This window comes from Haliotis rufescens, unplaced genomic scaffold (genome assembly GCF_023055435.1).
Source record: "Haliotis rufescens isolate VD_foot unplaced genomic scaffold, xgHalRufe1.0.p SCAF_3, whole genome shotgun sequence".
Lineage (NCBI taxonomy): Eukaryota > Metazoa > Mollusca > Gastropoda > Lepetellida > Haliotidae > Haliotis > Haliotis rufescens.
In genome coordinates, this window is record NW_025964001.1 from 57,017,933 (window position 1) to 57,043,493 (window position 25,561).

At 40.4% G+C, this 25,561-nt stretch overlaps 1 protein-coding gene across 1 annotated transcript; it reads left to right on the forward strand.

Moving 5' to 3' along the window:
• Positions 1-7,544: 7,544 nt before the first annotated feature.
• LOC124115399 (BRO1 domain-containing protein BROX-like) lies at positions 7,545-23,813 on the forward strand. Its single transcript, XM_048403117.1, has 11 exons — positions 7,545-7,769; positions 9,466-9,669; positions 10,788-10,883; positions 12,036-12,108; positions 12,541-12,649; positions 13,525-13,614; positions 14,771-14,856; positions 15,965-16,046; positions 16,723-16,873; positions 17,443-17,602; positions 23,034-23,813. The coding sequence occupies exons 1-11, from the start codon at positions 7,669-7,671 to the stop codon at positions 23,130-23,132; spliced, it is 1,251 nt and encodes a 416-aa protein (XP_048259074.1). The 5' UTR covers positions 7,545-7,668; the 3' UTR covers positions 23,133-23,813.
• The last annotated feature ends 1,748 nt before the right edge of the window (positions 23,814-25,561 follow it).

The window sequence follows — 25,561 nt, forward strand, 5'->3', positions numbered from 1 at the left end:
ATTATGCTGAATAGAACTATTTGCAGGTACATATACTCTTAAACGTATACGGATATATAGGTTTGGGATAGGCTTCTGATTCGTGTTCTCATACCTCGAGTTCAGAGCCTTAATGCTGAAGTGCTCCCTTGGTGATTTCGCATACTAAAATATACGGGTATATATATGCGCAGTAGTCTTAGCCTTTAGTAGTGTTCAGTGACACCAAGATTTTTTTTTTATTAATGATGGAAAATAGAAACCAAAGTTACATTGCATCTCGATCAACAGACCTTCTTATTAACAGACGCTTTGAATAGTGACACACTTCTATGATCATTCATTAAGCGCATCTGTGTATGAAGGCGTGTTCGCCGAACTTTTCCACCCCGTTTAATAGTTTCACATTATCTTACCTCGCTTCTTGTACTGTGCTCTTAGCAGCGACACTGCGTAGATGTTGCAATGGCAACGACCCACACACACCCTGTATAGCACTAAACAAACCCATCTCTACGGCTTTCCATGATATAAAAAGACGCAACGATTGTCGAAGTGTCACGTGACGCTGTCTGTGACGTCATAGGCAGCAACAACGCAAGCGATGACGAATTGTGTTGATAACACAGAATAATCTGCAAATAGAGGGCGCTGGCATAGCGGGTTTATTTCAAAGTTTGGTGCAAGTGAAAAAATAGATTCTGGTAAACTGACAAACATGCTACTTACAAATTATTCCAGTATGTTTGTGAAGAAATGACTGCAATATTATTGGCGTTTATAGAGGCGAAAACCTGTATGCAAACTGTGTAAATCCGCGTGTATCTCCATACACGCAAATATATATTGAAGTCAATTCTTGTAAATAAATACTTCAACAATACAGTAAAACATGGATATAACGAACTACAAGGGACCGGAGAAATCAGTTCGTTATAAACGTTGTTCGTTATATACGTTTTCGTTCGGAAACGTCCGCCATCTTGGCTAAAACAAAATACGCATACACGTTTATACACGTTTCCTCCCGCATCTACCGGTGATTCAGTTAAAAAGTACCAAACTTTTAATGCAATGGTCGGAAGATATTGTATCTGAAGTTATTATTTTATCAGAATAATATATTACAATATCGCCGAAATTAATGTAAACATTATTGAATGAATTTTTTTTTTTTCATTAGATTAGTCCAATTACATGGACGATTAAGATTAACATAATGCAAGTTTAACAAGCCGGTGAATCGTCACTAGTGATTGTGTTGATTCGCGTCTGATTGCGCACAGCCAATTGTCAGAACAGAACAGAACTTATTTACGCTCAGGCCGGGATCCTCGGCATATAAGGTACAAATTTGCAGACAGTAAATACATCAGATGGCAGGATGGTTTACATGGAAGATTTTACAGTTTTCATAATGACATTACAGAATGTACAGAGTTTCTTAATGACATTTATTTTTTTACAATTAAAAAGTTTTTGAATTTAAACATATTTGGGTTTTTAGCATATGAAATTGGAACATATAGTTTCCGTTGGGGTTTGAAAAAAGGACAAACAAAAATATAATGAAATTCATCACCAATATCGCGCATGTCGCAGAGTTTACACGTTCGTTCATTGACGGGGATTTTGTGCCACCTACCTAGTTCAATAGGTAAATGGTGGCATGAGGTTCTAAACAGAAGGAATTTTACAGCCAACGAGAAAGGGATAACTGAATGAGTGAATGAATGAATGAATTGTTTATTTGAGTGTCACGCATAAAATACAGATTAATAGCCATATAGGTAAAATACATCATATTTTAATGCGCACTGTAAAAGAAAATGGGTTTCATCTTCAACACAATTAAGATTACAAAATTTACAAATGCGTTCTGCAGCGGGGATTGGTGGGTTAAAATATCTGCCCGTTTCTATTGCTAGTTTAAGCGTGCCACATCTAAATGAAGCTAAAATACTACGTTTGTAACGTCGGACATAACATATAGTAGATAAACAAATCTTTAAAAGCCTGTAAGTTCTAAGTTTTGGCATTGATTGAATACGCTGATACAGTTATTAAAATCTACCTCCTTGAGATGTGCAGATACTTTATGTACAATACACCCAGGTGATTTGTCAAGGGAGGTAATCAGTGGTACAAGATCAAAACCATTCAAAACCTTGAGAAACTTATTTTCCCATGATTTATTGTACTTTTTGGACCACGAATGGATTTTTGATACAATTCTGGTATCTGGAATTCTTTCCAGCCTACACCAAAGACTTGCTGCTTCAATATATACCTTATACTGAGGGTCAAACCAACTCATATCACCCCGAACAGCAAGATTTGGTGTATTTCTAGAAACTCCAAGAAAAGCTCTGCATGCTCTGTGTTGTATTGCATACATTTCCAAAAACTTATTTATACCCCCAAAACCAGAGCATTATGTTAAAACAGGTTGAACAAGGCTATCATACAATCGAGTTAAAACATTGTGATGCATATCTCCACACATATTATACTTATGCAACAGAAAGCCTAGAGCACTTGATGCTGATTTAACCAGTTCCTTCACAGCCATGCGCATATCGCAAAACGCATTCATCCACAGGCCTAGGTATCTGTAACAGTCAGTATATTCAATCACAACATCGTTACATCTGAATACATGCTCACACTGCGACATACTTCTCTGTCTGAAGTGAATAACATTAGACTTTTTACCATTTATACACAGCCTCCACTTTAATATCCACTTGTGTAAGATATCTCACAAGTGCTGAAGTCTTACCGAATCTGGCGCTAAGAATAAAATGCATTTGACAGTATTTCTACGCCAATTTTAATACTATTAGAGAAATATATTGTTTATGAGTAGAAAGCAAATGGCATTTTTTTCGGTTCCATGGCAACATAATCATGTCATCATACTCAAAATCCACTAAGGATTGACTGTGTATTTTTTTCGGTTCATTGAGGTATGAATCGAAAAGCCGATGTGCAATTTGTATGAATCCGCGTAGCGGATTCTTACAAAAGTTTGCACATTGGCTTTTCGATTCATACCTCAATGAACCGAAAAAAATATACAGTCAATGCTTATAATTAAATTCGACAACGTAAAACATGTTTTATCTACAATAGTTTAACCCAAAACAGTTGCATATATCAAAACAGACAAAAATGACGACATTGATAAACATTCCAGGTGTAGGAATACATACAGTGGCGTGACATGAATCAGGTGATCGTTTAATTTATGCACATAACTTGACACGCCTACACAGTCAGTAGCCAATCAACGGAGAGTGAGATTAAAACAATGTTCATTTGACCTGTCAATTAAGGCAAGAGGCGAAAAGAACTGCAACAGTCAGACTGTAACGAAACGGAAGAAATATGCCCGAGAGAAGGCGGCAGTTTCAAATAACATGGTCATTTACTGCGTGATTCAAACATTACTTCCTGATTACGGTAAATCACAGTTGGAGAAATGCTAGTTATAAATGAAACCCGAAGACATGAAAGTTGAACCGGGGCGAGCGGGAAAAAAACAGGCGAGCGAGCCTGCACGTTTGCTGTTTCATTCATTCTCGGCCTTCGGTTTCAAAGGGTAGTTTGGACAATGAATATGCATGAAAGTCGTTAAATGTCCTGTGCATGACGATACACGTGAGCAGAAAGGGAATTCCCTCGCGGTAATATTGGGATTCCCCGACATTCCGAAGTAATAAAAGTAGTGCACCGCGGTGGGCGTGGCTTAATTTTTTACATTCATTGGGAAATGAATGCAATAACACGTGACCAATTCAGCTAATCAGAATGCAGGAATTTCCATGAATTATAAACACATGGACTCTGGTTTTAGGCCGAGAATTCTTATGAAATTTACCGAAAGGGTTTTGTCGCTTTTATTTACGCCATCCGGAAGGCATTGTTGACGTCATTCGAATCGTATTGTGACGAAAGGTCGGAATGACGTCACACTAGAATCGACGTCATTGATGAAGAGATCCGGGTTAGCTTCAGCAACCCATGATTGTCGTAAAAGGCAACTTTGTTGTTTTGTTGTTTAACGCCGCACTCAGCAATGTTCCAGCAATATGACGGCGGTCTGTAAATAATCGAGTCTGGACCAGACAATCCAGTGATTAATATCATGAGCATCGATCCACGCAATTGGGATCGGTGACATGCATCAACCAAGTCAGCGAGCCTGACCACCCGATCCCGTTAGTCGCCTTTTACGACAAGCATAGTCGCCTTTTACGGCAAGCATGGGTTGCTGAAGACCTATTCTACCCCGGAATCTTCACGGGTCCGTAAAAGGCAACTCCGTCCGATCCCGTAAAAGGCAACTAACGGGATCGGGTGGTCAGGCTCGCTGACTTGGTTGATGTGTGTCATCGTATCCCAATAGTGAAAATCGATGCTCATGACGTCAACCACTGTATTGCCTGGACCAGACTCGATTATTTACAGACCGACGTCAAATAGCTGGAATATTGCTATGTGAGGCGTTAAAACAAACAAACGTTGATGAAGATTGTTTATGTCATCCGACAGTTGTGGTTTTCGAAGACGGCGGTCGTGTTCAGTGCATTTTTCTAAGGAGATTTTTTCTAAATGATTCTGGGCGGTCGGGTAGCCTAGTGGTTAAAACGTTCGCTCGTCACGCCGAAGACCTGAGTTCGATTCCCGACATGGGTACAATGTGTGAAGTCCATTTCTGGTGTCCCCCGCCGTGATATTGCTGGAATATTGCTAAATGCGGCTTAAAACCATACTCACTCACTCACTCACTCTAAATGATTCTAAGGAATTAAGAAATAATGGGTCATAAAGAAATTATTACACTTGCATGTGTGTCATGCTGATTTTACGAAACCCGTGTCAGAATTCAGAATTCAGAATTCTGACACTCGTTTCGTAAAATCGGTGTGAAACAACCCGTGAAGATCCGGGTCAGAATAAGTCTTCAAAACCCATCCTTGCCTTAAAAGGCAACTATGCTTTTCGTGAGAGGCGACTAACGGAGTGAGTGAGTGAGTGAATTGGGTTTAACGCCGCTTTTAACAGTATTCTAGTTATATCACGGCGTGTCAGCTTAATGTGGGAGGAAAGCCCGAAGTGATGCAGGTCTCAGACGTTTACCACTTCGGTGAAACCCACGAGCACGGGTATGGTGCTGACAAACCTAGAAACATAATCGGGGCGAACCGGGATTCGAACCCACAATCATAGGTTTCTTGCGCGCCCAAGGGACACAACTCTGCACAGAGAATCGCGGCGCCTTAGACGAGTGGGCCACCCGTGCCCCCGGCGACTAACGGGATCGGGTGGTCAGACTCGCTTACTGTCACCCGTTTTACAGACCGCTGTCATATAGCTGGAATATTGCTGAGTGCGTCGTTAAACAACAAACAAACAGTATGACACACATGCTAGCGTAATACTCCCTATCTGTTTTGCTGGTCAGAATTTTCCCTGCAGTGGGGAAAGTATAACCTTACGATTCATTGTGAAGTGTAAGAGTGAGTTGCGTGTGCATCCAAAGATACCCCAGTTATCTCGTGTGTTGTACGTGGATAGTTACGGAGAAACTACTGGCTAGAGGTCTAAGTAGAAACTGATGACGTTGCCTCTCAGTTCTGCTTTGTGCAACGCAAAGGCAGAAGGCACAGTTAACTCTAATTCACTTAGCGCGATATTGTTCAAAAGATTTTTATAAAGTGATTGCACAATTTCATTAAAATTAGATCTTAGTTCTTGCTAGCGCTAAACTCATCAGTAGAGAGAAGTAAGATCTGATTTTCATGAGAGTGTGTGATTGCATGCCATTTGATTGGCTAAGAGAGCAATTCGTTTTGCATTTATGTTGATTTTAACATTTAGGCCACGCCCACAAGCAGACGACAATCGTATTATTGCGCTGAACGATGTCGCTGAAATCCTACAGGTGTCTACGTTCTTTTTCGTAAATAACTTTCCTTTAAAAAATGTGATCAGTACATTATATTACAGTACTGTATATATTTTGCAGGTCAGAATGTTCCAAGTAGGGGGGGAAATATAACCTTCCGTATTCATGGTGAAGTGAAAGAATGAGTTGTAGGTGCTGTCCACACCCAATGATACCCCAGTTACCGTAGAAAGGCAGTTGTAGTGTCAGCTGAGGTCATATATCGGTACAAAGACGCTTGAGGTAGAGAAAACGATGGTTAGACAATCTCGGTTTGTCTGTCACCATATTTGTGCCAATAATTTGAAAGGGAAACATAAATCTTAAAAGTAAACGCAGACACAGTTGTCACCTGGTTCACACAGGTCTCACCTGGTTCTCACGGGTCTCAACTTGTTCTCACAGGTCTCACCCGGTTCTCACAGGTCTCATCTGGTTCTCACAGGTCTCATCTGGTTAGTCAACATCGTGCACTTGATATAAACATGCAAATAATTCGCGAACCAGAGGAAACTCGCTCAAGGCGAAACCGGCTACTTTTGAGAGGCGAAAATGGCACCTTATTATTATTATTATTTTTTTTTTTAAACAACCAATAAGTGAAATTAGACTCGCAGGCTCAAATGCAAACACAAATAATTGTGAAATGAAAGGTTATTTAAAAACACATACAGTCTCCACCCATATTTACTCGCCGACTCTGATTGGGAGACGCAACTAAACTTATTGTGTTTGTTTGTTGTTTAACGCCGCACTCAGCAATATTCCAGCTTAGTGACGGTGGTCTGTAAATAATCGAGTCTGGACCAGACAATCCAGTGATTAAAAGCATGAGCATCAATCCACGCAATTGGGATCGATGACATGCATCCACCAAGTCAGCGAGCCTGACCACCCGATCCCGTTAGTCGCCTCTTACGACAAGCATGGGTTGCTGAAGATCTATTCTACCCCGGAATCTTCACGGGCCTAAACGTATTGTGGAAACGCCCATACTTTGAAGTTTAAGTATCTTTACTCAATTTAACTCAATGTCGAACTGTAGCTATATTTCAGATGCACACAAGGGTGTTGTCGCATCGATGTGTCTAATGCGAGAAGACAGGACAAATCTTCATGTCGTACCATGTGGTGAAATGTTGAATGCTGTGCTGAAATATGGTGTAATTATAATGATAATTTTTTTTTAATCAATAGATGACAATGACACTCTGCTATATGTAAATTTGGTGATAAAAGTAGAATTAATGTTACCAACGAATGAAGTATCAATTAACTACTACATAAATCGGTTTTTTTATCTTCATTATATAAATGTCGTTTTCGCAATGAACTTCAGTATCCGTTTTCGGTTAATTAAATCGGTGACGTTTTACCCTGCACCCATATGCAACCCTCCCGCACCCACCCTCCCCGACCCCACGAAACCCCCACTCCCTCCCCGACCCTACGTATAAACCACAAATCCGCATATGACCATTATTGAAGTAATAAATAAAATATTGTTTTTGTTCTCCCGTTTATACATGCGCGGTCTCCGTATGTACGAGTTGACTTATAACCCACAATGTCATACGTCATAGAATAAGAGAATGACGTCACAGTCAGGCTGCCATTATGCGAAACGTGTGCTCTCTGTGCGTAAGTGAAACCAAATGATATGCTGGAACAGGATTGATCCCGGCCATTTGTGATTACCTCCCTTTTATCTACTTCCGTATGCGATCAAAACAAAAATGGCGTACTGGTTTCATCGAAATCCTTTGAAGGCGACTGCCTCCGTCACTTTTGAGCTTCATGGCGTTTCCACAAACGACCAAACCAGGAAGATATTTAGGTAAGACAATTAAAGTGATGTCACAAGTAAATATATGTGTTACAACGGATAGATGGTGCTAATGTCTAGACGATGTAGCTGTATTGTAAGTACGTCTAAGTCTTTGTTGACTGACTCACCGTCACAATCATCTGACTATCTCGAGTTTAGTTTGTATCGAATAAAGAAAACTATTCACCACTGTACAATAATGTAGATTCAGATTAATTGGCTTTTGATGAAAACAATTGTAATTGATGAGTGGGAAGTCCGCACAGACGTTGGGGCTATTTTTATTACTTTGATGAGTATGTTTATGTTTTGCAATATACCCCCGTTTGCATATTGCAATTACGCAATACGTATTTCATGACATCTCTGCTCAAAGAATATTTAAGTCAATTGAAGCATATGTGCTAGTGTCTCCCTGCGTTAGAAAATGGTTAATGTATAATTTTGTGTTGAAAATTGAAATGAAAATTGTCCCAATGTAGTTTTATTTTTATCAGTCTATTTGTCAAACGTGTAGATACTCATACTTATTATTACCTATGCTTTGAATTGATGTTTAGAGTGAAATCTATTTTGAAGCCTAACACTATTCTAATCTGACTTGTCTTTTGACACAAGTAATAACAATGTAAACAATAATAATGATCATTTGTGTTTTTTCATGTTTATTTGTTTTATGAGTAACAATTGAATAGGTATTGGTAGTCAATGTAGTAAAACGTGAGTGCTAGGATGAAATTGCTAATTGTGTTAAAATGTGAAATTTGGTTTGCAATGTGCAAGTTAAACAATATCTATTTGGTTTCCATGGTTATCTGAAAAATGAACATGTTACATTCCCTATTTTGTGTCTGACATGGTAAACATGTTGAATTTTAATGTTTATATTCTTTCTTAAATTGACACTTGTCACTCTGGTTGACAAAGAATTGTCAGTAGTCGAAGGGACCAGCACATTGAAAAATATACTGGATGTCAGATTTCTACTAGACCAATGTAGACACAATGGTGCTGACCAAAAAAGGTTTTAATTCATAATAATTCTACGAGCTCAATGTTTACCAAATTGCTGTAATAGAAGACTGGTCAACTTCAGAAGTGTATTTGTTTGCAACAGGTCAACTTTTCACGTTTTTCAAAAGAGTGTGTATAATAGGGCTGGGACGATACACCAACTGTGCGATCTGATACATATCCCAATAATTGTATGTGCTCTTATGTGGTGCATAGTAGACAGGATGGCCAAATGACCCGTGAGGATCAGGGGTAGAATAGATCTTCAGCAACCCATGCTTGCCGTAAAAGGCGACTATGCTTGTCGTAAAAGGCGACTAACGGGAATGGGTGGTCAGGCTCGCTGACTTGGTTGATGCATGTCATCGATCCCAATTGCGTGGATCGAAGTGCATGATGTAAATCACTGGATTGTCTGGTCCAGACTTGATTATATACTGACCACCATCATGTAGCTGGAATAATGCTGAGTGCGGCGTAAACCAACAAACCAAACCAAACCAGGATGGCCAAGTACCTGGCACACTATCAGGTATTAGTTGGTACCCGGGTAGGGTCGGGTATTAGGGGTTGAGTACCCAGGTAGTAAATGTGGACTCGTCCCAGCGCTAGGTCATAGTACCTCCAGCAACTTATAGATTTTGAAAGATACCTAATACCATCCTGATATCTGTATTTATCTGTTTATCAGTGACCTGCGTATGACTCGTAGTAAACTCCTGGAGCTACTGACAGACCCAAATCATGACAAGATCGTGGTGGAGAAGGCCACGAACGACTACTTCTCCCTTCTGCTGGGGATGTACATGTCCTTCAAACAGGACGAGCCAGAGAACAAACTGAGGAAAATTATCAGATTCAAGTGGAGCAGCACCCTCCTTGGGAATGTTACAATGTGAGGAACTATCATTGTTTTATAAGTGTTGCGATTAGGGACTGGTAATTTATTATTGGGTTGGTGGGTAAGTGGGTGGTGATTGAGAGAGATTGGTCTTACGACTGTATCATATTTTGCATCCCCATTTTTATCATGTTTATGTAACATATTTTCATATTTATTCTCTAACCTCCTTAGGGGGCATGGGTGGCCCTGTCATCTAAGCGCAATGATTCGCTGTGCAGAGTTTCGTCCCTTGAGCACACCAGAAACCTATGATTGTGGGTTTGAATCCTGGTTCGCCCCGATTATGTTTCTAGGTTTGTCAGCACCATACCCGTGCTCATGGGTTTCAACGAAGTGGTAAATGTCTGAGACCTGCATCACTTTGGGCTTTCCTCATGTTCCTCCCACATTAAGCTGACACGCTGTGATATAACTATAATAATGTTAAAAAGCAGTGTTAAACCCAACTCACTCACTCTACCCTCCAAAATAAATATGAAACATGCTAAAATTGTGAGATAACTTAAAGAATCTTTTTCTAAGAAACCACAAATCTAGGAATAAGAAACATTGATATGATGTGTTGCAACACAATGGGATTGAGATCTTTCAGACTCTTTTTCTCAGAAACTACAAAATTCAGACAGTTGTTAAAATGGTTACTTTATGATACAGCAGGAGCTACTCGTATATCCATTCTGCCCATATAGGTAGTCAGTGTAAAATGTTGTACAGCAATAAGAACATGAAGAACTGTGTACACTCATATATTGCTGTCCAGTTTATTAGTTGTGTGGACCGCCTACGTGGTCTTCTGGTAGAGAGTCCGTCCAGAGAGCAGAACGTCCGAGTTTCAACACCCGTCTGTGTCATGTGTTAAAAGATGGTACTTGTTGTTACCCTGTCTGGCATTAAGGGGCTAAAACAAGGACTGGTCGGCTCGGAGTCAGTATACTGTGTCTGAGTGGGGTATTCATGTTCAACTGCGGCATTGTATCTCGGTGGGCTAGCACTATAAATCGGCATCAGTCGACTAGTACAAGCAGCCACATTTCACCTCACTTATTCTTAGTTGTGTGTATTATTATGAACATGATCGGTGGGTAAAGTATTATGTGTGTTTGTTTCAGGGCCCATAATGATGTGATATTTGAGTTTGCCTCCATGGGAATCAACGTGGCCCTGTGGTACACCAAACATGCTGCTAAACTTGCTGCGAAGGAGGAGTATGTACATTGTTTGTTTCAGGACACTTTGTTGTAATGTACCACATGTAGTGTGCTTGTGATTTGGAATGTTAATGGTTTGATACTGTCAGTGAACATGGGGGCCACGGGTGTCATCTGAGGTTCCATCATTCATAATGAAGAGTTGCCTTCCTTTGTCATGGCAGAATCCTATGATCTACCAGATTCTACCTGATTAAAAAGTGGAAACATCCAAGATCGGTATCATGTAGTATGTTTAGGGATGTTCGTCTACATGGACGTTTATGTACACCAAATTATCTAGACCTGCTTATATATTAGAGGCAGATTTTTTGGCCCAAAATCCGCAGCAAATGTCAGGACAAAATCCCAAATTGGAATTTCACATTTCCCCATTCATGCTGTTGTGGTTATAGCTAATAGTATGGCTTTGTTGAGGTGTTTTCTATTTCACTGATATCAGGACCTAGGGGGGGTACGGGTGGCCCAGTCGTCTAAGGCGCCGCGATTCACTGTGCAGAGTTGCGTCCCGCGGGCACGCCAGAAACCTATGATTGTGGGTTCGAATCCTGGTTCGCCCCAATTATGTTTCTAGGTTTGTCAGCACCATACCCATGCTCATGGGTTTCACCGAAGTTGTTTAACATCTGAGACCTGCATCACTTGTGGCTTTCCTCCCACATCAAGCTGACACGCCGTGATATAACTGGAATACTGTTAAAAGTGGCGTTAAACCTAACTCACTCACTCACTCAGGACCTATGTCATGTGGAAGAAGCTTGCTGATTGTGACATTAAACAAAAAAACAACCTATTATGGAAACAACAATGTCGTATATCATTTCATCATGTCCCTTCCACTCCAGGAGAGAGGAATATGAGAGTTCAAAAAGAAAGAGTGTGCTATAAAAACTTATTGATGACCTTTATGTTACAATATCACTAAAGGTTATGTGTTTTCCAATTTAAGGGTGTTATTGAGTATTTGATGCCCAAATATTTTTACAAGAAAACCCTACCAACTAACACCTTTGGTTCCATATGCAAATTCCGGGAATCATATCCTCAATAACAGTTGCAGATCTGTAATCATATACTGAGCTATATATATATATATATATATATATATATATATATATAAGTGCTGAGCCTGTTGTCATTGTGTTGTAGTCCGGACATGGATGAGGCCAAGGAGGTCCACAAGTGTCTGAGGATCGCTGCTGGTCTCTTTACTTACATCAAGGTATGTCTCAACAGACGGTTCTCTTTACTTACATCAAGGTATGTCTCAACAGACGGTTCTCTTTACTTACATCAAGGTACGTCTCAACAGACGGTAGTATGAGATGGTCAAAGTGCATGATATATTAGGTAACATGGCTGTTAAAGTGGTCCAAGTGTATGATATGTTGGGTAACATGGCTGTTAAAGTGGTCCAAGTGTATGATATGTTGGGTAACATGGCTGTTAAAGTGGTCCAAGTGTATGATATGTTGGGTAACATGGCTGTTAAAGTGGTCCAAGTGTATGATATGTTGGGTAACATGGACGTTAAAGTGGTCCAAGTGTATGATATGTTGGGTAACATGGCTGTTAAAGTGGCCCAAGTGTATGATATGTTGGGTAACACGGCTGTTAGAGTGGTCCAAGTGTATGACAATGTTTATCCTGTCAGAACGACCTGGTGGGCCAGCTATCTACAGAGGAGGAGGTGAAGGGTGCAGACATTGACACGCGGGTGTTGGAGGCGTATATCAACCAGTGCACCGGGGAGGCTCAAGAAGGTCAGTGCAGGCTTGGGTAGTGGGATACTGCTGTCGTCATCCATGGTTTATGGGGACTTATTTCTAAAATGTATTCATGGTCGCCTATTGGCTGTATAATGCACCCCTGACAAACATCTTGACTTATCTGTAAGATATTAGCGCCCCCGAAGACCTGAAAGTTTATATGACAGTTCATATTTTCTTTCTGCAGAAAAACAGCAGTAGCTATTATTGAAGAAGTTTTACTTTTATCAATTTTTGAATTAAGGTTATTGGTCTTTGGGGGGGCATGGGTGGCCCAGTCGTCTAAGACGCAGCGATTTGCTGTGCAGAGTTGCGTCGCTTGGACACGCCAGAAACCTGTGATTGTGGGTTCGAATCCCGGTTCGCCCAGATAATGTTTCTAGGTCTGTCAGCACCATGCCCGTGCTCGTGGGTTTCACTGAAGTGGTAAACGTCTGTGACCTGCATCACTTCGGGCTTTCCTCCCTCATTAAGCTGACACGCCGCAATATAACTGGAATACTGTTAAAAGCGGCGTTAAACCCAACTCACTCACTCATTATTGGTCTCTGGGGGCAGTGGAGCAGCCTAGAGGCTAAAGTGTTACTAGTCAAGCCAAAAACACGGGTTCGATTCCCGATATGGTTACCATGTATAAAGCCCATTCTGGTGTCCCCGGCAGTGATGATGCTGGAATCTTGCTAAAAGTGGCATAAAACCGTTCTCACTCACTCATGGATTCCGTGTATGGTTTTAATAAATGAATAATTAAAGCGTGATTGTTATTAGAATGATAGTAGATAAGCCCTTATGTCAGGTTGAAAGTGTTCTGTACCTAACTTGCATCTCATCACTGTATTTTGGAAGTAACTCTGGTGTTGGTGTTGCAGTGACGTTAGCCCGGGCCATCGAGATGAAGCACAACCCCAGCCTGATAGCCGCGCTGGCTGCGGAGACAGGGCAGATGTACCAGAAAGCAGGTGCGTGTACTGCTCAACAACCAGGTTGTAGGCAGATATCTTAGGAAAGACTTTTGCTCCGACTCAATACCTTTCTCTCTCTCTCTTTTCTTTGCAGTTTCAAACTAGGTCAAACAGTTTGATTGTTTGTTTGTTGTTTAATGCCACACTCAGCAATATTCCAGCTACCCTATTTTCTTGAGTATAGTGCGCACCCATGTATAATGCGCACCCCCCTCTAGCGGATTCAGTATTTTGGGGAAAATAATTTGAATATCAAGCGCAGAAAAAATTTACACCGTAGATCTTCTCCTTCAGCGAATTTCGGTAAAAAAACAGGTTATGAGAAACTTGGTCAGTACAAATTTGAAATTTGAGATAATAAAATCACAAGACATGTTGATTTACCGTTTAAATTGTATTTTATGTTCTGCTAGGCATTGTTTTACATCCAGGGATTAAGATTACCTTGTGTATTTTCTCGTAAACTAAGCCGGAAACAGCAATCAGCTCTACACACGTTTTCTTGGAATCTACCTGTGTTTCGGTCAAGACACACCAATGATATAACTTTACAGGATTTTAATGCAAGGATCGGCAAAAATTGTATCTGAAACTATTTTTTATCAGGAATAATATATTCCCATATCTTGTTACTTTAGTTGCAGCTTTTACTAAATATATTTAAAATAATTTTTAACCCTAAGAGAAGCAGCTGATCGCTATTGCCGGTTATTATTTTTCCCATGGAACCATTCCGATATGATGGCAGTCTGTAAATGATCAAGTCTGGACCAGACAATTCAGTGATTGACATCATGAGCATCGATCTGCGCAATTAGGATACAATGACATGCATCAACCAAGTCAGCGAGTCTGACCACCCGATCCCGATAGTTGCCTCTTACGGGGTGGAATAGGTCTTCAGCAACCCATGCTTGCCGTAAAAGGCGACCATGCTTGTCGTAAGAGGCGACTATCGGGATCGGGTGGTCAGGCTCGCTGACTTGGTTGATGCATGTCATCGTATCCCAATTGCGTGGATCAGTGCTCATGATGTCAATCAGTGGATATTGCTGAGTGCGGCGTTAAACGTCAAACAAACAAACTTGCATGATTATGTTCATGTTGAGCTGCTGGCTGCTACTGGATGAAGTATGTGTTTGGCATGTTACAGACGATGCCCTGGCGAGTCTCGACGTCAAGGTGGTGGGCAAGTGGAAGAAATATTTTCAACTGAAAAGTAACTTCTACTTGGCTTATGTGAGTGTGTCACTGAAATATTGTATAGGACAAAATCACTTGCAGTATCTATACTCTTTCAGTATTCTGTTCTTTCCCAGTTGCACAAAGCGATCTTAGTGCTAAGATGATTGTAAGTCTGTTTGAGAACGGAAGTTGCGATCTTACAGCGATCTTATTGCTGAGATGATTGGAAGTATGTTGGGGTACCGGAGTTGCTATCATCACAGCGATCTTATTGCTAAGATGATTGTAAGTCTGTGTTAGAGTATGGGAGTTATGATCATAGTAGGCTGAGACCACTCTGTAGGATGGGCCCTACATAATTGTAAAATGTTTCACAGTAATTAGATTCATGATACAGTCACTTAGGACTGTTGATGATGTACCCCAGTGTGTACTGATGACGATGTACCCCAGTGTGTACTGATGACGATGTACCCCAGTGTGTACTGATGATGATGTTCCCCATTGTGTACTGATGACGATGTACCCCAGTGTGTACTGATGACGATGTACCCCAGTGTGTACTGATGACGATGTACCCCAGTGTGTACTGATGATGATGTTCCCCAGTGTGTCCTGATGATGATGTTCCCCAGTGTGTACTGATGACAATGTACCCCAGTGTGTTCTGATGATGATGTTCCCCAGTGTGTACTGATGACAATGTACCCCAGTGTGTACTGATGACGATGTACCCCAGTGTGTACTGATGACGATGTACCCCAGTGTGTACTGATGATGATGTTCCCCAGTGTGTACTGATGACAATGTACCCCAGTGTGTACTGATGACGATGTACCCCAGTGTGTACTGATGACGATGTTCCCCAGTGTGTACTGATGACGATGTACCCCAGTGTGTACTGATGACGATGTACCCCAGTGTGTACTGATGACGATGTACCCCAGCATGTACTGATGACGATGTACCCCAGCATGTACTGATGACGATGTACCCCAGTGTGTACTGATGACGATGTACCCCAGTGTGTACTGATGACGATGTACTGCAGTGTGTACTGATGACGATGTACCGCAGTGTGTACTGATGACGATGTACCCCAGTGTGTACTGATGACGATGTGTACTGATGGCGCAATGTAATACCTTCTTGTTTCCTGTAGGCTCACTCGTACAATGGGGAGACCCTGCTGGCGGCAGACAAGTGTGGGGATGCGATACGTGGACTGAAGGAGAGTGTCACATGTAGGTCTTTATTCTAAATCTTAGGCCATGAAAAGTTTATAAAAAGCACTCTATCATGTGGGTCCTATTTTCTGTGAGAATGTTTTTCAGGACAATCAGTCGATAAATTTCAAATCCGGATTTTTACAGAAGAGTTAAATTTTAATTAGTTACTCCCCTTTTATACCTACTGAAAAGGAAAGGAAGAAAAGGCTTCGTCACCATGTCCGTTTTATAATGGCTTCTAATGAGAAACTTTGATTTTATGTTTAATGTTACATGTGTTTTAAGTTATTATAAAAAAATGCTGTTACTAGAATCAATACTATGCAGGCATGTTAAACTTTTCATTTTGTCATAATTCATCTGGCATTATATAGACATAGTTGCATGAATGTACAGATGGCTTCAGACCCGTGAAGATTCTGGGGTAGAATAGGCGCTTGCCGTAAAAGGCGACTAACGGGATTGGGTGGTCAGGCTCGCTGACTTGGTTGATGCATGTCATTGATCCCAATTGCGCGGATCGATGCTCATGATATTAATCACTGGATTGTCTGGTCCAGACTCGATTATTTACAGTCCGCCGTCATGTAGCTGGAATATTGCTGAGTGCGGCATTAAACAACAAACCAACAACAACAGACAACAGATGCCTTTGTGGTCTGATATGAGGTTCTGTACTGTGTTGCTTCAGTGTATGACAAGGCATCGCTGCTGGCCAAGGAGTATGCCACAACCAAGGGCCCCGGGACGACCGCCAGGCCAGCCGACCATGTGTTCTTTAGACGTCTCGGACCAGTTGTGAAGAGGACACTGGAAAAGTGTGAGAGAGAAAATGGTTTGATGTAAGTGAGATCCACGTCCTCATGAATATTTAATTTTATGAAACTTAGTTGCTGCTTGCTCGTGAGACTTTGTTGTATGGTATTTTTGTCCCCCCTGTTTCCGGAGTTTCCTATAATGTTAAATAAATCTTGTTAAAATTTGCCATCTTGTGGTGAACTAGTGCGTTGATGATGATGATGATGATGATGATGATGATGATGATGATGATGGTAGTTCTTGTTTCAAGATCAGAACTCCAAAATCCATTGAATATTTCTAGATTAAATCTGCTATACAGATCAGTCTAGTGCCTTTTGATGATTTGGGATGTTGAAAAATGTTGAACAGCACTGAATGAACCAAAAGTGGGGTTTGAGTTGCCCCAGAATGCATAGATATGTCACCTCCTGATGACTCATGTTCTAATCCATCAAATATAGAGGCATTGGGTAAATAACAATGAATTTAAACTATCATTATTTTATTTTCTGATAATGGCTTTTGGCTTCAGTCTGAAAAGAAGAGTCGCATCAGTGTTATGACTTTGTGGTATTTTCTATCTGTATTCATGTTGTTTTTTCTCTTCCAGATACCACCAGAAGGTGACCTATGACCCCCCTCAACTTGAGTTGAAGGCCACCTATGGACTGGTCAGCCCCGAGGATTACCAGCCCCCCTCCATGAACCCACTATGGAACGTGGACTCCTACAGCAAGTTTAATGTCCAAATGGCCCCCAAACCTGAAAAGGTACGTTTCATTTTAAAGGCATTGGTTTTATGTATGCCTGATTCTGACAATAGTATTTACTCTCTAATCTAGTTCCATATTGTATGTTTCTTGTGTTCACCATGAGGCGGAATGGGTGAGCAGAAGATTAATTTGAAAAAAAGTTACTCTCAAAACTGATTATGAATTTGAACATTTTCCAGAGTGCATTTCCTTACAGAGTTGTTATTGTGCTGTTATTGTCCTGTTCCACAAAACGATCTTAGCGCTAAGATGATCGTAACTCCCATACTTTAAAAAGGCTTACGACAATCATAGCACTAAGATCGCTTTGTGGAACAGGACCCTGGGTGCCGTTGTTAAAAGTGATCTTAGCGCTAAGGTGATCATACCTCCCATACCTTAACATAGACTTTCGACAGTCACAGCGCTAAGGTTGTTTTGTACAATGGCACCCTAGTGCAAAGGCTGCTGTATCGATGTAGAGTGCTTGAATGTTTAGAGTGAGTGAGTTGGATTTTACGCTGCTTTCAGCAATATTCCAGCATTATCAGGATTGGGGACACCAGAATTGGCTTCAGACACTGTACCCATGTAGGAAATTGAACCTGGGTCTTGAGCAAACCCTTTAACCTTTACCCGCTCCCCTGAACATTTAGATGGGAAAGCAGAAGGCACGCAAGACAAAAAGAGAAAGAAGCTAGATCTCCGTGTTTGAATACCTATCAGTGAAATACAGAACCTCTTAGGTTTTGAGTGGGATGGTAACATGAAACAGACGGCCTTAAATGCATCATGTGGCCAAACGTCTTGAGACACAAATGGTCACAGTTAACCAGAGTTATCCCCCTTTACCATTAAATGTCTATTTGACAGTATATGGATGCACAAATAGTTCATTTGTTCATACAAAGACTTACATGTTTGTATGTCCGTGGTTCGTATGACCCCATGGACAGGGGAGTGTTTTGGAGGGTCAGCTGGCTAGTAGAAAATGCTCTCAAGATTTATATTGTGGTGGATACTTCTCACCAGAAGCATCTTGGTCATTTAGGAGATAAACATAGTGTGTTTTCAATGTAGAGCTAGGTTACCTGTAGATTTAACCCCGCTAAATTGAATTTGGAACCGAACGCGCAGCGTGAGGTTTCAAATGTTAAATTAAGCGCGGTTAAATCTACAGGTAACCTAGCTCTACATTGAAAACACAGTATGTTTATCTCCATTCTACCATGACCAAACAAGAAAACATTGATGCAGAGCATCAAAGTTCCCCGCCATATGTGATGCCTCACAAACGCATAATTATGATGTTACTGAAAGGCATGATAGAGCATAATTATATTAACCACAAATAACACAACGCTGTTGTGGAAAAAAATATTATTTATTTTGAGTATTGGGCAATACAGTTGATGCATTTGCATAGGGTAGGTCTATTTAAGAATAGTTTCTTGTTTAACGCCGCACTCAGCATTATTCCAGCCATATGACGGAGGTCTGTAAATAATCCAGTCTGGACCAGATCATCCAGTCTGGACCAGATCATCCAGTGATTGACACCAAGAGCATCGAACTACGCAATTGGAATATGATGTTATGCATCGACCAAATCGGCGAGCCTGACTACCCAATCCTGTTCGTCGCCTCTTACGGCAAGCATAGGTTGCTGAAGACCTATTCTTACCTGGGTCTTTATTTAAAAAGTAGATCGAAGGAAATGGAAGCAATTTCTGGCACAAATGTAAACATGTGGAAATAGTATCAAAACTGCCAACAACATTGGCAGATGCACATACTCAAAAAATAGATCACATTCTTTTTACACTTAGCATTTAGTTATAATAATGTAAATGAAAATACTAAGGGCTCCATATGGCAAAAAAAGTCATACTAGATAAGGTCTTTTTGTCACAACCACAGATGCACATACTCAAAATATTATCACGTAGTTGGAGAACATTTCAATACCGGGACTAATCAATAACGGAGATTCCTCGTCTCTTGTTTTACGTTTTTTGGTCAGTTTTTTGTGTATTTCTTTCTTTCAAAGAATAGTAATTGTGATCATGATGAGTTGAGTTACTTGGGTTTTTTCTATATACTGTTTTTTATCCAGTGTCAGTAACTGTTGTGGAATGTGGTTTACTTGTAACAATGACTGGTTTGAGTTCATATGATGATGATTGATTGGTTTGTCGTTTAACGCCGCACTCAGCAATATCCCAGCTATATGACGGCGGTCTGTAAATAATCGAGTCTGGACCCGACAATCCAGTGCCTAATATCATGAGCATCGATCCACGCATTTGGGATCGACGCCTCTTACGACAAGCATAGTAGCCTGATATATATATACTGTTAAGATGTAACATGACAATTCATCCATACTACTAAACAGAAGTAAAACCGCTTGTCCATTCGGATCAATCCGACCAAGACCATTCCGCTGATGACAGTCAAATAATGCATACGAATCGAAATCCGTAAAAATTGCAATGGAGACATCATTAAAAGTTACCAAAAGTGACGGGGATATCAATATTGCTTTTTGAAATGATTCTATGAAATTTGTTTTCCCTGCTTCAATATTTGGAGCACCTGTGACGGAGCCATAAAACTGATCTGTTATGTAGACAATATCGCTTGAGGCAGTGGCTGCTGGGGACTGATTATGACCTAAATACTCCTCATAGCCTTCGGTGTTAACTTTGTGGCTGTAGAGAGCTGTGCCTTCATCCAACAGATTATCGAGGTCAGTGGAACACGGTACAGACGCAAATAGATAAAAATATATGAATGACCAGAGCTACGGCTGTACATTGAATTCCATTCAACGGTTGAAAAATACTACAGCCTTGATGCAAATTCGCTGACACACTACTCCGATTTTGCTTTGACTTTGCTACCAAACGTTTCACATGTGGTTATGTGCGGTGCACTGATTAAAAAACGGGGGACTGGGTTAATTCAAAATACGGAATATAACTATTCCTAATATTTCCAGTGAACATGAGCATCCAAACAATCAAAAGTGTGGTATGTAGAATATGGAATTCAGCCATATTACATTTAAATTGAGATGTCGTCGTTGTTCATGAATAAGCATATTCAGAACATAATTTTTATTATGCTGTTATTTACGATCTCCGGAGCACAGTTCTTCTTTTGTATACACCGTGAAAATCAGAAAATTAGTCCTTGAGGAAAAAAGGACATCGGATTACACATGAATGGTTTAATAATGTCAGCTAATGACCAGAAACGGTCAGATGCATCAATTAACTACATAAAGACGATTTTGAAGTATCTCTTATTGCTGGAAAAGAATAGCATCAACATTCCACGCACATGATTTTATGTTTTGTTTCCGTAAATGCGTGGCTTGAAATTTCAAATAAACCAACATGTCGACATACATGCCACAAATTTAACGTTTCCCGTATACTTCCCCGCCTTAAGGGCGGGGAAGAATAAAACGCGAACTCTTTGGTGTTAGCAAATATACTGAGTGAAGCGGCATGGGTTGAGTTCAGTGTTTTGAGTGGGTTATCGATCTGAATTACGGAATCACCGACAAAATATGGTGCTGTATATACTCAAGCAGTTTGTTTACTCCGTAATACTTCACTCGAACATATGACAGGCATTAAAAGCATATAAGCACGGCAACTTGGTAAGCTAACATGAGGTGGCCATCCCTAAGAAAACAAAGCAAGATTTGCAAGGCTTTCGCTCTACATCTCGCGTCACCATTATGACGTCATATCGCTCATTGTGACGCAAAATATATGACGTCACATTCGTGTATAGAAAAGCGCCAAAATTTCAAGCTCTCTGTTGTCTCCAAAACGTAAATACATTCCCTTTGTTGATTTATGCCGTGTTTTTCTGCACGAAATGTATTGCCACACATCCTTTGAATATTGTAGTAACCGCATATGTGCATTTTGTAACCTGTAATTGTAGATATAGTTATTTAAATATGCCTACCGACAATGACTGAAAATAGTACTATTCTATGAATATTAGCTTCCGCGGTGATGCGGCCGTCAAACCAGCTGTTTCAATCAGAGGGGGTTTATTGTGATTTAATGGCCTCTGATTGACCAATCAGAATCGAGTAAATTCCAAATTCATGGTAGAATTGTTTATAACACTACACGCAGGGACTAATGGGAGAAACATGCATGCTACAAAAAGCATTATTGGAGTGAGCGTCTGATTGCCTCCCCTTCTACTTCAGAAATAAAGTTTGCTCTACCCTCATGTATAGGTCATAAAGTATAGTTATGCCCTAAACTATGAGTGAGTGAGTGAGTATTGTTTTACACCGCTTTTAGCAATATTCCAGCAATATCACGGAGGGGGACGCCAGAAATTGGCTTCACACATTGTACCCATGTTGGGAATCGAACCCGGGTCTTTGGCGTGACGAGCAAACACTGTAACCACTTGTCACCCGACCTCCCCTACGGTTATAACAAATTTAAAGGGACCATTTATGTTAGTTTGTTATATCCATCGTTCACTGTACACATTTCAACCATCAGACATCTATTATCAAGTCATGTGACATTATGTTACACGATAAATAACAAAAGTGTGCACTGAACATGTACAGAATATATCCACTTCAATCACTGTGTTACTATTGTTAGGTGAGTTCGCTCTATCCGTTATTTCGTTATGAGCGTGTTCGTTATAGCCATCAACTTTATATGATAAAATATATGGCAAATGTCCGGGACCAGAAGAACAGTTTGTTATATCCGTCAGGTCGTTATAACCATGTTCGTTACAAAGGTAGTTTACTGTACTTTTAGGTATCCAATCTGTAGTGAGTGAGTGAGTGAGTTGGGTTTAATGCCGCTTTTAACAGTATTCCAGGTATATCACGGCGTGTCAGCTTAATGTGGGAGGAAAGCCCGGAGTGATGCAGGTCTCAGACGTTTACCACTTCGGTGAAACCCACTGGCACGGGTATAACAAACCTAGAAACATAATCGGGGCGAACCAGGATTCGAACCCACTACCATAGGTTTCTGGCGTGCCCAAGGGACGCAACTCTGCACAGCAAATTGCGACGCCTTAGACAACTGGGCCACCCGTGCCCACTCCAATCTGTAGATAAGATACAAATGAGGTAAATAGGACCTCAATTAGCCCTCATGTTGCTCTAATATAGATACAGCCAGCCTTCCTAAGACTCTCCAATCCTGAAACTTCTCTAATGATCAAGTCTGTCATGTTTGTAAACAACCAGGGTCAGATAACTCTCACTTCCACTTTCTGCTGTCAACACATCTAGACATTTTACTAGCCCTTCAGTCACTTGCAGCCACAGTTTCTATTGCCACTAATATATACTTACACACAAAACAGTAGAAACAGTTGTTTTTTGTTACCCATGAATGTTTGGACCACAGGAAAGTTTATTTTATGATTTCAGAAAAGTGAAAAAGAAGAGAGTCTTCCTCCTGTGAAAGAAAAAGAAGTCCCGATGTCCGACAAGGATCCGAAGAATGTCAGTGGATGTGTGGTATCATAGGCTGCTCTGTTGTGTGTACTCTCGTTGAAGCACAGCAGTGCTGTGCAATAGTTACCATGGTTACTGTGTTGTCCAGATAATCATTTAAAGTCGGAAACCTTGTTTTGTACTCATATTATTATGGTTTTCATTGCTTCACATTTCATATTTAGAAAAATCACAATTTCAGCGCGTAATCCTAATGGATTTACAAAATTCCTCAGATTATTCTTTGTTACTGATTATCCTTGAGCCTCGTGTACATATTGTTACCGACGTGGAGCTGTAATTTATGTTATTATTCCATGTTTGTATTTAAATGACAAAGTTTCTAACGCTATGTAATCGGTCTTTGATCAAGATGTATATTTTGTACATAGTCGATGGTGTCAGACTGTACCACACTCAAGATGTTTGTTGTGGCTACGTTATTCTCGAAAACAATAACGAGATCGTATTCTTACAAAGCTGCTTTTGTAGATTATTCCAATGTTGCTTGTGCACCTTGTGATGATCCGTTGACCAGAAGCTTTCAAGTGGGAAGAGATACGTTTAGTGTCTTTTTGTATACCGTATTCGACGTAATAAGCGCCCCGTTCTAATAAGCGCCCACGGCGATATTTGCTGATATATTGCCTAGTGAACAATCCCAATTAGCACCCCTTACGATTGATCAATGTAAACAAGACTTATTTATTCGTGTATAATACGCACTCGTGTGTTATATGCACCCTTAATTGTGGGCAATTAAATTCTGGAAAAATATATCTGTCGTACATAAACATTTCAGGCTGTCACCATAAACCACGAAATTTATCTTTCAACTGTTTTTTTCATCAACATAATATTCTAATAAGACCCCCTATTTCTAATTTTGAGAGCGCCCTGGGCGCTTATTACGTCAAATACAGTACTTTTAAAATACTAGAAGGAAGTATTGAATACTGAGGGTATGATTTATGGATGAAAACAACCTCGGGAAAGGTTTTTATTTATTTATTTGGGACTGACAAAGGAGAGCCAAAGTTATTTACACATTCTCTGATATGGCTAGAAAACACCTTATGTGAATCGTAGGATGGTTTGGCAGTGAATAATTCATTATTGTACACCAGCACTGATTAGTCGTGCCACTTTACATGTTATTTCTGTGGATCTGTTTGAACATGTTCAGCCAATGTGCATGAAATACAGGTCAGGGTTTTCTAAACCCTGCTCTAATGTTTAAGATTGATGTTTGTTTCTCTTATACATTAAATACTGGTATACTCTATTTAGGCTGCTTACAACATAAGTACTTGTGTGTCCTTTACACTTGATTGCACATCACAAATGTCTCAATCTCATTAAAATCAGATCTTAGTTCTCGCTACCGCTAAACAGAGATCTGAGGACATCCCATTACGGGTCATGTCAGAACGACCTTTCGTTAATTTTGACCGACCAATGAAATGACTGACAAGAAATCAACACAAGCCAATCAGCTTTCTCGAGCTTTACATCACTGGTTTCAAACTGGCGACGACTTTCGAAACATATTTTGACGTATTCTCGCTTAAAAATGTTAAAACTGATATGAAGAACGTTCTGGAATGGCTTAAAGATGGCCTAGATTGTATGGATATAATCATAAAACCCGTAACTGTCATTCGGAATACCCCGTGTTAAATATTTCGTGGTTGCATGATTAGAAAACACATTCAGACTGTCACTTTCACGATCTGTAAGCGACGCTTAGATTAGTTGGATGAAAGGTCGTTCTGACGTGATCCGTAATGGGATGTGGCCAGATCTTTGTTTAGCGATAGCGAGAACTAAGATCTGATTTTAATGACATTGCAAATGTCTTCACAAGTTGTCTTTTACAGTCAAGGATTATAATTGGACTTCAGAAGAATTTGCGAAATCTTTGTGCATGTAGTGTTCACATTTTATGATAGTTGTATTTTTTGGCTTGATATCCAAACCACGTCCTGCATCTGTAATGATTATATGCAGCTGATAAAACAGTGGGTGCATTTTGAATGAAAAAGTAAATGATTAACAGTATATTTTTCATTTTATTGTATGGATACTATTAATATTGAAGCACAGCATCAATACATATGATACTTTAACTTGCCATCATGTATTGCCATTGGACCATTAAAATTTGATGGAATTTGATTAATTGATACACCCAAAATAGTAGGTTGTTTCTCATGATCTGGGTGCACAGGTTGCCCAGTTGTCTAAGGTGCCGCGATTTGCTGTGCAGAGTTGCGTCCATTGGGCACGCCAGAAACCTATGATTGTGGGTTTGAATCCCGTTTATGTTTCTAGGTTTGTCAGCACCATACCCCTGCTCGTGGTTTTCACCGAAGTAGTAAACGTCTGAGACCTGCACCACTTCGGGCTTTCCTCCCACATTAAGCTGACACCGTGGTATAACTGTAATACTGTTAAAAGCG

Coding starts and splice junctions, on each gene's coding strand:
- LOC124115399 (XM_048403117.1), top strand. CDS start 7,669: ATGGCGTACTGGTTTCATCGAAATCCTTTGAAGGCGACTGCCTCCGTC. Junction 7,770..9,465: donor CAAACCAGGAAGATATTTAG/GTAAGACAATTA, acceptor TCTGTTTATCAG/TGACCTGCGTATGACTCGTA. Junction 10,884..12,035: donor AAACTTGCTGCGAAGGAGGA/GTATGTACATTG, acceptor ATTGTGTTGTAG/TCCGGACATGGATGAGGCCA.